The 15,038-nt window shown below is 49.5% G+C and overlaps 1 protein-coding gene across 1 annotated transcript; it reads right to left on the bottom strand.

Annotated features, from left to right (window-relative positions):
- Positions 1–1,993: 1,993 nt before the first annotated feature.
- On the bottom strand, positions 1,994–14,135 carry PTGER3 (prostaglandin E receptor 3). The gene is made up of 2 exons (XM_063344768.1): positions 13,259–14,135; positions 1,994–5,237 (listed from the first exon to the last, which is right to left on the bottom strand). The coding sequence occupies exons 1-2, from the start codon at positions 14,084–14,086 to the stop codon at positions 4,950–4,952; spliced, it is 1,116 nt and encodes a 371-aa protein (XP_063200838.1). The 5' UTR covers positions 14,087–14,135; the 3' UTR covers positions 1,994–4,949.
- Positions 14,136–15,038: the final 903 nt, after the last annotated feature.

The raw sequence follows: 15,038 nt of genomic DNA, 5'->3' as shown, positions 1-15,038 counted from the left end.
TCATTTGCTCTCGCCCAGGAGGGCCCGACGTGGGGCCACGGAGCCCCAGAGCCATGGGTGACACTGCAAAGGGACCCCAGCCCACACCACCGTGCTCGGCATCGCTGCAGCCCTGCACGGCTCTTTGGGTATGTCGCAAGAGATGCTCCACCCGTAATTTGTTTTCAGTCTGTTCGGTACAAAGAGCGTCCCCTTTTCTGTTGAAGCATCCACATATGAAGTTGTTCGTAGAATCTTAGACCCCCTCTGCTCCCCAGCAGTGAAAGATTTCAACGCAGCAATCGCTGCTGATGGCCAGCTGCTCACATTTGCATGCTAACTGATAAAAATTAAGTGATGGTGGGCATTTTCAGTTCTGCGGTGTCATGCTAGGTTGGAAAAATTCAAATAAAGGTGCTTTTGATTAGCTGCAGAGCCCCGATTCCAGGGTTTCCATACCGAGTGTTGAGGTGAGCTCCGGTGCCCGCGGCTGGGCTCTGCCCCAGCTGCAGGAGAGGTTTATTTACACCATAAACAGGGCTCTGCCCTGCGGCTCCTGCCCACGGGACACTTTACAAGGACTCCTTTTTCCAGGAGAATGTCCTCTACGGACAGAGCCAAGAAAAGCTGTACTTTGAACAATGAGCTTCGCTGGGCATCTCTGCCCCATGTATCAGCCCGTGGCCATTTCTCTGGGGTGCCGGTCCACACTGAAACACGGCACCGCCGCACGGCCATCGCCGAAAATCCACCGAGTGGTAAGAGAGCAGGCAGAGCACTGGAGATAAGGCAAAACTGCATGAAGTCTTTTCCTGTTTCTCTTCTGAAGGTCATTTACTTTAACTCGGGAGAAACAGGTGGTGGCGTTTCAGTGGCTCGCCGCAGGAGTGCACCGTGCGCTGCCGCCGCGCTGGGTTGGGTCTGCCCGTCCCGAGGATGCTGCCAGCACATCAGTGGAGTCGCTGCTCTTCTGTATGGATCTGCTCCAGAAGCTCAAAGAGGGGAGTAAAATAATGTAAATAATGTGGCCAAGATAGCCAACGGCATGCTGGCCTGTACCAGCACTAGTGTGGCCAGCAGGACTGGGACAGTGACCGTCCCCCTGTACTGGGCACTGGCGAGGCCCCACCTCGAGGGCTGTGTCCAGTTTTGGGGGGCCCCTCGCTCCAGGAAACACATTGAGGGGCTGGAGCGTGTCCAGAGAAGGGCGACGGAGCTGGTGAGGGGTCTGGAGCACAAGCCTTGTGAGGAGCGGCTGAGGGAGCTGGGGGGGTTCAGCCTGGAGAGAAGGGGGCTGAGGGGAGACCTTCTCGCTCTCTGCAGCTCCCTGAAAGGAGGGGGCAGCCAGGGGGGGTCGGGCTCTTCTCCCAAGGAACAGGCCATGGGACAAGGGGAAACGGCCTCAAGTTGTGCCAGGGGAGGTTTAGGATGGATATTGGGAGAAATTTCTTCACGGAAAGGGTTGTCAAGCCTTGGCCCAGGCTGCCCAGGGCAGTGGTGGAGCCGCCATCCCTGGAGGGAATGAAAAGCCGGGCAGACGTGGTGCTGAGGGACACGGGGTAGTGGTGGGTTTGGCAGTGCTGGGTCTATGGTTGGACTCGATGATCTGAAAGGTCCCTTCCAAACAAAACGATTCTATGATTCCATGATTCTCTGTAAAAAAGCGTGGGCCGCCCCTGGCGCGCGGGCTGTGGATGGTCGCCCGCGGGTGAGCTGCTCTCAGAGCAGGGTGCAGGACAGGATGGGATGGGTGTCAGCCTGCCGGGACGGGCATTGCTTCCGCAGCGGGTGCTTTGGCAAAGCCCAGGTAACCATTTATCGAAGGCCAGTCACTCAACAATGCTTCATGGCGCTCGGTCCGGGGAAGGGATGGGCCAGCACCCTGTGGCTCCGCTGGCCAGGACCCGCATGGAGAGGGGACACGGCTCATGCCAGGGACTGGAATTCCTGTGGGGAATTGTCCTGACATTGTGTCCCAGGCAAGAGCAACCCAGGAAACGGAGACTGGCTATTCTGCCGAACTTTTATTCTGACGGATACAACACACATTGATTTGATACACAAACAAGCTAGTTTTTAAGGCAAACAATGATGTCAAAATCGTTTTTCCATACCCTACAGTTCCCATAACACCTCTGACAGAAGTACAACAGATTAAAACCAGTATTAGAAATACTACTTTAGTGGAATTTAAATACATCACATAAAAGTCATTATTAAAGAAATGCAACACAAATACACCTTCCCACTCAAACAGGTAGATGGGAAATAAAAGCTTTCATTTACGCTTAAGCTCTTTGAATTCCTTTTTGAAAGTGCGTTCCTCCAGCCAGGCCCCGCCACGGCTGGCAAACAGTGCTTAAACTCCTTTTCTGTAAACAAATTAAAAGCAGACGTTTTTTCCCATGTTCTGATATTTAAAGTAGCTTCTTCATATTCCCGCACCCAGAGAGGGACAGAACTGCCTTTTTCCAACTGTAAAAGTCAGTGTCCTGTTTCACTAAGAAAAGGCACGGCGTAACAGAATTACTTGCAGTGAGCCGAAGTGAAACCCCCCGGCACTTGGGACCAAGGAGCCCGAGCGCGGCTCCCCGAGAACCGAAGCAGGGCCCTTCCCACAGCCGAGGTCAGGCCACGGCACCCCCGAGCTCTTCTCTCACTCCACCTCCTGCACTGATTGTGCACAGGGGAAACCAGACCCTCCTCCTGCCGGTGAAAAAGAGCGGATCAAAGGGGATTGATTCCCTCTTCCTCGCAGAACGTCTCCCGCGGTGCCCGCGCAGGGTCCCAGACGAGCCGTGCGCTCTGCGAGTGCCGCTGCTCAGAAATGTCTCCACCAAGAATGACTCAGTCCAATTGCTAAGGTCAGCCCGACATATTTTACAAGCGACTGGGTTTGTTTATTTGCTTTAAAAAGCTAACGTACATAAACTGAACAATACCAATCCTCTGGGCAGCACAACAGGCTTTTAATATTCCAAAATAACTTAAAAAAAAAAAAAAGGATGAATCTTGCAAGGCACTTTTTCAAAGAGGAGTACGATTTTAATTTCGCCGTGTTCCCCCCAGTGCTGATTAGTAAATGAAGCGGGGCGAGCAGCCCCGTTGCCGTGCAGGCTCCCCGCAGGCTCGGCGCAGCCCGAGGGACGCAGGCGACTCCTAACTGAAAGAGGAATTTAGCCCATTAAATTGAAGACGGCGATGAGTACCGCTAAACCAACGGCAGTGCCTCGCAAAATGTGCCGCTGGGCTTTTAGGCTGGCTCGTGAATTCAAGTAAGACGTTGGCTTTTAGGCTGCACTCGAACGCCACCCAGGTAAAATTTGATTTATGTAGACAGCGGCTTCTGCTGTCAGATTAATTATTTCTGTTTGACTGATATGAAGACAAGGAATTAGGCAATGCGGCAGCAGAACAAGAAAAGTGAGTAGCCAGTTTCTCTTTTGAGTAGTTACTTTTATAAATGAAGGAAGAGAAGTAAAAATAAAGGTTCCGTGCAAGAAATTCCCAGCAGATGCAGGATGACACTTGCCTTTAAGGCCCCTGAATTCAGTACTCTATGGCACACAGTATCTGGTGTACAACTACACGATATACTGTGTTTTATTGTGTTTCCACCTAATTTCACCCACGAGGCCAGGAAACAGGAGACGTTAGAGGCCACGAAACAGGAGACGTTAGAGGCTAACACCTACAAAAGGGTGAAGAAAACGGGGAAAAAATGTAGCCCCTTTAAAAACAAACTTCAGATGTGACACAAATGGATTAGAACTCAAGTTTTCTAATAAAACCTGAAAGTTACTTGGGGGAAAGATCTGACTAACACACACACTTCTACCCACCTCTTCCAGTCTGCTTTATTTTAAAAATTCCCACAGCTGCCATATCTCTCAAATTTGTCTTTTTGGCGGAAAGAAGAAATAAAGCATTTTGGGGTACTATTTTGGCCACTTTACAGGACATTTTAGTAATGAAGACGTTTTGAGTGGCATCCCCATTACTTAAAAATCATCTGATGTTCATTTTATTCCTGGACACGTGCATTTCCAAATAAAACAACTCATATGAACACAGCATTTTTGGCTTTGTAAACCTTTGCCATTAACCTACAGGAAGAACATTTACCGCCTCTTACCTGTTTATCACCCTCTCCATCTGCTCAAAGTAGTTTTATAGTGTGCTTGGCAAACAGCAATTCTTGTTACGCCTGGGTATTTCACAGGCTGCTATTTAAAAAAAAAAATCACAGCTTCCTCCCTTGTGCTGTTTGTCCCAGTGCTACATCCTCCTCCTCCTCCGCAGACGAGCTCACTTTAGCATCCACGCAGAACAAGTATTTATCGGGACTAAGCCATGTGTCACGAGACTCGTGCTACTTTCAAAGAGAGTGACACGCCAGCATTGGTACAACACCATCTTTTCAGTTTTAAACCACTGAAATCCAAATAAAGTCTCCTAACTTTGGCTTCCTTTAATCCTTGTATTTTTTGCCCCTTTCTTCCCTTGTCCCTCCAGAAAAAAAGGAGGAAGAAGGACTCTCTGAAGTAGATAATCTTAGTATTAATATACATATAGGAGTGGGTATCTTCAGTAATTTAATGTGTTGAACCTGTTCCACGTGTCCCCTGATCGGAAAACCATTTTTTCTACCTTAATGCAGGAAAATTCCCTCCAAACTCTATTTTCGGCACACAAACCGTCATGTTCTGCAGCTCATGCAGAATATGCACGTTCTGCAGTTATGAATGGCAAGAACAACAGAATGTAGAAACAAAACCAATTCCTTCCTCTGTATTTGAGAATTTTTGGCACATTGGATAAATAATCACTCGGCACTATAAGGCCACTCAGCAATACCATTTTCAGCGGTTTACGCAGATGCTAACATGCTACAGATACCCCAATTCACAGTAAGATTTAAAACCGCTCGTTGGCAAAAGCAGCTCCCATGCAAATGGATCAGTGCTCCTTCAGGCCGTTGTCCGTCGGATTTCCTCCGACAAGGTGATGGATCTCTCCTTCCACTCATTGTTGGAGCACTTGGAGACAGCGTTGGCTGCTTGACAGAACTTCTGGAGGAGGATCTTTCTGAGCAGCAGGTAAACCCAGGGATCCAGTATCTGGTTTAGCGAGGCCAAACGCACAGCCGTCAGGAAGAAATTGCATTCCTTGTGCAGTTCCGAGCCTTGGGCTTCACCCAAGAACCCCTTGCAGTGTTCAAAGGATGTGTGGCTGAAGATCATCTTCAACATCGTTATCTAAGGAAAGTTAGGAGGAAAAAGCAATGTATGTTAAGAGACCGTTATCTGTATATCACTGTATGCAAATACCCCTAAAGGCAAAATCCTGTCAAATATTTTTCTTCCCTCGTCCGATTCAAACTGTGATCAGAGCAAATGAGCACTGAGAGCAGCTTGGCTTTTGTGTGTGTGTGTGTGAAACGAGTGATACATGTGATACTTTTCAGCTATCATCACGTTTATTTATAGATCTCACACTAAGACAAGGCAGCACATGCTGCTGCCTGGCCTGAGACACAAGAGAAAGCCACGTGCTGAGTCCCAGAGGTTCAAGACGGCCTTGGCTAGAAAGGGAAAGGACTGACCACGCAGAATGGACTTCAAGGGACTCATTTTATCGTTACCATATTATCACAATTACGAGGAACAGCCGAGTAACTCATGATGAGTAGAGCTCTTCAAAACTATGTTATGAACAGTAAATGTCAGAAAAAAGAATCTGAAATACAAAAATGTTTTCAGGTTTTTTTGAAGTTAAAATGTTTTATTCTATGACTTCTAAATTTTAGAATTTGATTTTAAGGTAAACTATTCTACTTATGAACTGAGCCAGATTAAAAGAAAAAGGTTAATAAAGGTGTGTTAGGCTATGAGTCAAGAAAACAGAAAACAAATCTTTTTCTTTTCTCAAAAGCCACAGACGGCATTTTGTGTTCCCCTGACCTCGATGTCCTCCTTTTCCCCCTCAGCTCAGCTCCCCAGTGAACACAGCGACAGCTTTAGGCATCTGTTTCGCACAGCGTCCGAACTGGCATGACCCAGAGACACTATTTACACTGCAGAATGCTTCATACACGGAGAACTTCCCGTAACTGATGTCTCCCACACCTCGCAACACAGACCAGCAGTCTGTTCATATACTAACATACACCCATGGGAAATATGAATCACGTTTTTAAAGATGTCAGACATATAATTTTCCATGGCTTAGTCGGTATCTGTTGTCTAAAGTTTTCTCCTGAGCTTTCTGTACCAACTACAGCTGCTTAAAAATATATCCCTCTAGAGGCATTCAGTGGCTTCTCCACAGATCAGCTACATTAGATCCTGTATTGCAATGTTTTTTCCCATAAACACAGGGATCAACACGTCTCTGAGCAGGTACTTGGCATGCACCTTGCTGCCAAACGATGTGCCTATATCAGCTGCATTATGGGGAAAATACCTGTGCTCTTACACCCGGCTGTGATGCACGGTGAAGCCCTTGGGTGCTTCAGGGCAAGGGAAAAGGCAGAGCTGATGAGAGGAGGTCAGGGAAGTGCAAGCTGGCCTCCTCGCTGGGTACCGGGTCCTGCCACGGATGGAACTGTGGACCTGCCGCTTGGGAAGCCAGGGGTGGGGCCTGTGTGCTACACTCCATCCTCCGAGTCCTATGGAATGCCTCACTTTTCCGGCACAGGTCCTTTTTCTGCTTGCAAATCTCTTCTGGGCAGGACTTGAAGACCTTGACAGTCTGAATTTACTGTCTGGAAATCCTGCCGAATTGAGGTGCAGTAGGTCCGCACATTTTGATGTGTCTACTGTGTATGTCAAAGAGATGGATGCCTACGCACAGGGGCTCTGATGGCTGACGCACATCTAATTCACTGCCTTTGCAAAGGCCAGCGGTACCAGGCACTAAATAAACTGGCAGCCAGTCCTGGAAACAGCCCGAGGGATGAGATGCGCAGACCATTATCCGCAGCCCTGCCCAACTTCTTGACTTCAACCTTTCGAAAGAACTGAGACGCTCTGCACCAGCCGCACCACGAGCCGAGCGATCCCAGCCCAGGCTTTCCCACAGAAGGCTGTCTTCAGAGCCGTGTCACCCAGAGAGGTCACAGCTGGACCGCTGCTGTCCCCAGAAACTGGGACAGTCACAGCAAGAGTGACCAGGAGAAGAGGATACGGGGGAGGATTTTTCCATTCAAAGGGATATTCTGGGTGCCAGATCAATAACCACGTGTTGACCTTGGAAAGACTTAGATGAGGCCGGAAGGCAGGGCACTCGGACAGCAAAGTAGAATTGTTTTTGTTTCTTTAAATAGAAGCAGTTGAGGATTCCATCCACTACATTTAATTTAAATAAGAATGAAAATAAGTAACCGTTGGTAGAGCTTTTCAAAAATACAGATAGATACAGATCCAGACCACAACAAACAGCCACTTGTGGACCAGAACCATACAACCACAATCCCACCACTTCCTCTGCCACCTCCGGCTGTTTGGGACACTGTCACTGTCACCGTCACTGCCCGGCCCGTGCTGCAGCACCTGCCTCCTGTGCCCACCGGAGCCCGGCACAGCAGGGCTGGCAGCATCACCGTGCCGTGAGGAGCAGCAGCACCACATGAATGCGCTGTGCCCACCTTACAGTCGAGGGAAACCACCTCCCGTCTGGCCTTCCCAGTATTGGCGTTACTTTCTCCCAGCTCAGCTCTTCCTTTGGGAACTCTGCAATGACCCTTGTTTTGCAGACCTTCTTATCCTGTTCTTTTGTTAGCAAATCCACGGGGCTACAAAAATATCAGGCTAATAAAATACATTTCCCAAGCAGGCAACCGCTGCTTATTTTTGATGTTATTACATAATATTCCTTTACCGGAATACTTGTTGGACCAACAATTGCCCTACTGGAAATTTTATTTGTTAGACATCCTTAGAGGCTGTTTATCATGGCCTGTACTGGTCTTCTAAATGAATTTAAAAAAAGACTGCAAAAGGTAAAGAAACAACATCCGGTGGAATAAGGTCAATGGAACTACACAATTTATGCCAATAAAAAATATGGCTCAAAATGCATATAGGAATAAAGTTGATAACTGTATTTATTCAATTAGAGTAGATAAAACTTTACTGTTATCACTGAATGTAGTTCTGTAATAATATTAAACCTCCACTCGCCTGGTTTTCAAATGTACAACCAAAGACAAGATGCTTTTTGTGAGATATCTATACGGTGTTTTGAATGAAGATGGACTGTAGTACCCAAGAACTTTTTGGGGTTGTTTCCTAGGCTCCCAGCTGGCAGCCATCGCTGTGATACATCGGCACTGGCTTAACCTTACATGGGCGGCCCGTGTTACCTCGGGGACTCCCAGGCAGCTCACTATTATATTGCAAAGAGTTTAGAACAAACTTCCATTGTAGTTAGGGAAAAAAAAAAAGGCAAAAACTTTCCAAAAATATTTGTCCAGTTTTAGAAACAATGTCGGAACCTGCTGCTATATGCAGCAAAAGATGGAGAACAAAACAGCTGATGTGCTTAAAGGTGCATATTTTTCAGCCAAGCCAGAGCTGAGTGTCTGGTCTGGAACGTAGGGTGAGAATCTGATGGGAAATTCCTGGTCCCAGACTGCAAAGTCTTTCCTTGAGAAAGCTTCCAAAAAAACAAATGTGTTTTCTATGCATCATGAAAACATGAGGATTCATCCTCTTACAATGCTTCTCCTCTCCCATCAGCCCTCATCTGTTGCTTCAATAATTCTCTCGCACATAAAGAAGCGAGCTGCAGAAGGAACAGAGGATGCTCCTGATGAAATGCCAACAGTGGCTGTGGTGAGTGAACTGTGGAAAGCCACGATGGAGAGGATATGATTTTCCCCTGTAATGACTACCAATACCTACAGTCATGTACCATCTTGTTTTAAAATCAAAATTATAATTTTGTGACATTAAATTTTTAGGGCTCTCTTCCACCACCGCTGATGAAGCTGAGGCTGAACAAGAGACTTCGGTTTCAGCAGGCCAAATGCCATTACAGACTCCGCTGGTGGACCCCAAAGCAGAACTTCCCATTGCCCAGCATGGGCATGGATTCCTTTTTTAAAGTAGAAATACTGCCTGTCGCAGGCAAAGCTAAGGCAAGGCCAGCATCCGCACCGGCTTAACCTTGGCTCTGCCCCTCGCTGTAACTGCTCGTCCATCGGATTGACAGTAATTCAGAAAGGATCCCAGTTATATGGCACCTGACGATCTACCTTTATTAGTGACCTTCTTGCAGTAGGGCAATGCAGCACCTCCTGGTGTGCACAGACCACAGAGGGATCGCTATGTCCTGGGGAAAACTGTTTCTCGGAGCTGGCTCCGCTCCAAGGCCATGCTGGTTTCTGCACCGCACGTCTGGCACAGGCACCAGCAGCTCGGTGGGCAGCGCTCCCCTCTGCCACCCCGCCGGGCACTCGCTGGCATGGCAGCCTCAAGCACATCACTTCTCTGCTCCTGAGGAACATACAACAGTGAAATTATCTGCAATCCTCAGAGAATTGCTGGAGAAAGGTGAGGATTTTAATAAGAACATATTTACAGAAGGATAATCATGCGGGGAATCATGACAGGGTCCCATCAAAGTCTAGCGGGATTCCAACAAATGGGGTCTAATTTTTTGTGACCCTATTTTGTGACAAATACAGTCCAGCAAAATCCAGTCTTTTGGCCAAACTGAATCGATCAGTACGCTGGGGCAGCTTTGAAACCGGTGGCTATTTCAGCCTCAGACGGCAGCAGAGCGTTAGTGGGAAGAGTGACTGACTCATAGAAAAGGAGACTGCTATTCTCCTTGCAGCTCAGTGATACCACTGTCTTTTTTTCTCTCTAAGTGAAGGTGCTTTCCATAGCTATGTTTTGCACACATAAAATTATTACGAAACGATATATTTTTAATAAAAATACCCATAAAGGAGAATGTATTTAACTTCCGTCTGACAGGAGGGTTAAGGAGGAGTATTTTAGTAGGAAAAGCAGCAGAACACCTGAGCATTTTGGCTTTAAATAGCCTTGAAACAACACTGTGACTGAATAATTTTGTAGCCTGGAGCTCTAGAAGAATTATTACGAGAATTCCAGTTTGTGCTGCACTGGTGTTTCTGTGCAATCAAGGAATAGCTTCCTCTGTCTTACCTCAGACTCATTTCAATCTGCTGTCAGTTTAGTTCGATGCTTATGCTCCACAGCCGAGCACCAAAATAAATAGAAGATTAGTCTGAACTGGAAACCACTTATGATAAAGCAATATCTTATTTAAGTGGAGAGTTCTCCCAGGTTCTCCACGCTGAATTCAAGTAAGATCCCGAGTGCACAACAAAAGGAGACAATGCCTGCATTATATATGCACTTCCTCTCTTCTACCAAATCCAGCACGAATCAAGAAAAGGCGGGACACTTCATTAAGCATTTAGAGCACAGCCACTATCGTCAGAAGTTTCACTTTTCTATTAAATCACATTTGATTTTGTCATTTTCATCAACAGATCAAGTCTAAAAATACTGTCTGTGTAGAAGGGCATTGTTTACCTAATAGTAATAGTTGTCAGAATCTTTTAGTTCTCAGTTATAAAACTAAGATTTCTTTTTTAAAAAAAAAAAACCACAAAAATATCTTCTGAAAATCCCTGGACTCCTGTTTCAGCTAAATTTCTTAAAACTGCTAAATGATGCAGCTACAGGTTAAATGAGCTCTACAATCTGGCTTTCACTGAAAAGGCACTTGCATTACTCCATGGTCACTCCTCCAAAAATCTGGCCTCTTATTCCCAATTCATACTTTGCAGTTGTACAGAAAACACTGAAGCGTAGTTCGTATAAATAAGCTCCTCTAGTCATGGCTCTTGATTTCAAGACTGTGAAGACTGGAGAGCATGCTGACCGGACAGAGAAGCTTTGCAGAACTCCACACAACAAGTTATACGTTTTCAAGTGTCGGTGCGGCAGAGGGAAGCGAGCTGTTGAGGAAGTCCCTCTGGGTGACAGCTGTGTCCCCCGGTGGGGCAGCACTGCCCCACACCATCGCAGGAGACATGCAGAGGGCTGGCAGCCAGCGTCCCTTCAGATGGCCCTGCCCGGCACTCGCAGCGTCGGGCTCCTCGCCAGGGAGGCAGCTGACCTTCCGTGGCCAGACCTCCAAGAAGCCCTGCTCTCTCTTACCAGCTCCCCCAGTGCTTTCTGGAGGTGTCAGCATTGTTTACAACAGGCTCCGCTCTGTTAACTCATCCCATTAACCCTTCCCACAGATCCTTGCAGTCGAGCAAGGACAGCTCTATCCATTTGACTTCTGGCTGTTAAATCTGCAAAAATGCCACGGGAAGCAAACCCCCAAGAGGAATCCCTGCATCCCCGCTGATTTTTCTGACTACTCAGGTTCTGAAGGAAGAGAAAATGCATCCCTTATCTCAGGGATTTGCTGTCGATGCTACAAGTCTGGTTAAACTCTCAGGTGGAATGGCCCCGCGGCGCTGGGCTGGGCGAGGGAGCAGCATGGGTCCTTGCTGCGGAGGGCCGGGCAGAACCTGCGTCCCAACGCAAGGACTACAAAGGCGAGGGCTGAGAGGCGAAAGTACTTCTTTCATTTAAAAACTGCCTGCTAATTTTTTCATCTGTTTAATTACAGACAAGCATGGAACAGTTAACTTTTGTAAAATAAAGAAATCCTGGTGCCTCCCCTTGGGATCTAACCGCCCGCGTCAGCGGGAGGTGCCACAGGAATGCCAGCGGCGAGCCCAGGTGTGCGGGGCCGCGCGCCACCAGTGCACGGGGACACAGAAACAGCCACAGGGCAGTCTCCTGCTTTAACTCACCTCATCTAACGCTCCTTGGCCTGTGAGGAGCAGAGCATTGTTCTTTGCTCTCAAGTTCTCACTAACTTTTCAGTGTGGTTTCATATTTTCCTTTTGTCACAAGCTGTTTACAATCTCTAGAAAGTTAACTTACAGCCTCCGACTTAATTTTTTGGGGCAGGATTATTTTGTAGATTTGATGGCATTTTAACTAATTTATAAGGATAACATTACTAAATTAATTTTTTTTCTATTTTTTACCTCATCCTCATCGGCTGTTAGTTTGCCACAGCTCCATTAACAAGAGCTCAAGTTCTCAGAGCACGGGAAGAAAGAAAAATCCTCCTCCGGCCATAAAATACCTTTCACCTAAGTTCAAAATGACCATAGCCAGCTTCAGCCCTTTCCTACGTATGGATCCCAAGTACAAACTTCCCAAAAATCATACTCTGACAGCAGAACAAGCTGAGCCTTTCTAGCTGGGGTGCCAGACTCCCGGGTCTGCCCTTGTCCCACATGGCAGAAAGAGACAGAGATTCAGCTTCCTCCACTCCTAAATCATGAGGAGGCATTTACCCCAGTGGGACAAGAAGGGGCATAAATGAGGAATAACAATAAAGTGGAAAGAAATGCAAGGGTCCTTTAAAAAAAACCCCAGAAACAAAAAGCCCTCAATGCTGTCATAAATAAGATACAGTGAGCAATCTGCTGAAAAGCGGAGGGCACTCTCAAAGCCACAAGTTGCACCTTTTCTCATAAAGCACTGAAGTAAGTTTTGCTAGAAGGTGGGAGCAAACAAACAATCGCAAACGGCTGTTTCCCATGAGCACAGGGCTCCATCACACTAAGGTCCCAATAAACTTCCTCATGGGTTCCCCCAAACGAGGAACAAGCAGGTTGTGGTTCCCCTTGTCCCGTCACCTTCAGACCCCGTGGTGGTGGCCGGCAGGTACAACGTGCTGGGCAGGAGCACCCAGCCCGCCGTCCCTCCGGTGCCAGCTGCTCCCTCCCCTGCAAACCTGCCCCTTCTCCGCCCGGCGCCTGCGGCTCTGTGCCCTGAGCAGTGCCCTGTCCTGCTCCCGGACCCTCCGGCTCCTCGCGTCCTGCCTTTCTCCTCTGCACAAGGCTCCTGTTTTCCTCATCGTCCTTTGTTTTCCTCCTTTTCACTCTGGTTCCTTGGTCTGATTTTTCCAAATACACGGCACTTTGTCTGTCCTCTTGGACCTCTCCCAGCTTCTCTCCTACCAGCCTTCCATCCCCAACATCCCCCAGGCTCTGTCCCTCTCCCCACTGTCTCTCCTCAGCGGCCGTTCATGGCCATACCGTCCATGAGGAACCTGATCCACCAAGTGCCTCCCACCCTGCCCTGGCCGGCAGCTCCCGGGCCCAGCCTGCCCTCGGGGAGGGAGGAGGCCAGAGTGACCCATGGCGGGTGACAAGGTGACCTACCAGCAGCGGTGACCAGCAGGCTGAGAGGACACACATGATCCCCAAGAGCTGGATCAGTGTCTCTGTGGCGATCCGCCCCCACTGCTTGCTGGAGTGCGACGCGGTCGCTTTGGTCCGACAACGAGACACCAAGGCCTCGATGGTGGCCAGGTTGCAGGCCAGCGTTACCACGAGGGAGAGGAGCCCCAGGATGGTGAAGGTGGAGGCGAAGCAGAGGCTCCCGGTGAGCTGGCTGTCGCCGGTGCTGATGAAGCACCAGGTGCCGGGCCACTGCAGCGTGTACTGGCCCAGGCCGGCCACGGGCAGCAGGGCGAAGGCAAACACGGCCAGCCAGATCCCAAGCAGCACCGTCTTCGTCACCCGCGTCTTCATGTGGCTGGCATACCAGTGGGGCGCGCGGATGGCCAGCGTCCTCTCCACAGCCATGGCGCTGGCGATGAAGAGCGGGCAGAGGCCGAAGACGGTCATGCTGAAGCCGAAGAAGGAGCAGAGGTGGCCCGAGGGGTCGACGGCCTCCCAGGTGCGGTCAGCCAGGTAGACAGAGATGACGATGGGGCTGGTCAGGAGCTGCCCTAGCAGGTCGGTGATGGCCAGGGAGCCGATGCACAGCAGGAAGGACCGTTTCCTCCGGCTCCCCTTGGCCCGGTAGCTGCGGGAGACCAGCAGCATGGCCAGGGCATTGCCCACGATGCCCGTGATCATCATGGTCAGTGGGAACACCACCGAGACGGCGCCGCAGCCCTCCGCCGCCGGCCCCGTCCCGTTGCCCCGCTGACGCATGGCACCGGGCTCGGTGCCGTTGGGGCCGCCCCGGCACTGCCGGCTCATCCCGGCGGGCTACCGCGGCGGCGGCGCGGCGAGGGGCCGGCCCATGGCGCCCGGCAGCGCTGAGGCGAGCCGCGCTCGGCCGGGAGCCCTTATAAGGCGGGGGCGGGCAGAGGGGGCCGGCGCGGCCCGCCCTGAGGGGAGGGCGGAGGCGGCGCGGCACCGCCTCAGCCCCCGCCGGGCTCCGGGGGGGTTGTAGGGGGTCCGGCACTGCCCTACCACGAGCATGGCTCCCTCAGGCGGCCCGCCGGGCGCCATGGCGGGCACGGCTCCCTCAGGCCATGGCGGGCGGGCAGCGGGCTCTGCCGCCCCCGAGCGGCACCGGGCCGGGCCGTGCTGCCCGGCTGGGAGCCGAACTGCTGCCGAGCCAGTAAATTCCTAGGAGCAGAGGTTCCTAATCTGTCTCTATATACTCATCGTTCACACAGAAACAGACTTAACAGCTTTAAGAAGTTGTTTTATGGGTTAAAAGCGCTATTAACAACGCCCAGTTTGAAATACTGCCTGGCCCAGGTTTTACTTTACATGACCAAGTGTGCACAGGCTGAACCACAGAAGCAGGAAAGCCCCATTTCTCATAAATAAGTTATTAGAGGTTATGACTTGCTTCATAAATTATTGAGCTATGGCTTGTTAATTCTCTGCTTCCTAGACCCTGTACAGCAACCTGTCCTGAAATCATAGAATCTTCATGGTTGGAAAGGGCCTTTGAGATCATCGAGTCCAACCATACACACACACACAAAAAAAAAAACAAACCCAAAAAACTCCTACAATCTCTGCCACTAGAGCATACCCTGAAGGGGCATGAAGGACTCCAGCCTGTACCCGTGCAGATGCCATTTGCAAACCAAGTCCAGCGCTGGTAACAATATTCACATTAAACTGGGATGTACGCAGCCTCGAGGAGAAAGTCTGCAAAAGCGTAAATTATCCTTTCTCCCCTTTTTAATCC

The sequence above is a fragment of the Chroicocephalus ridibundus genome, chromosome 8 (assembly GCF_963924245.1).
Source record: "Chroicocephalus ridibundus chromosome 8, bChrRid1.1, whole genome shotgun sequence".
In the NCBI taxonomy this organism is placed as follows: domain Eukaryota; kingdom Metazoa; phylum Chordata; class Aves; order Charadriiformes; family Laridae; genus Chroicocephalus; species Chroicocephalus ridibundus.
Note: the sequence above shows the minus strand (reverse complement) of the source record. Positions and strands in the feature narration are given on the sequence as shown.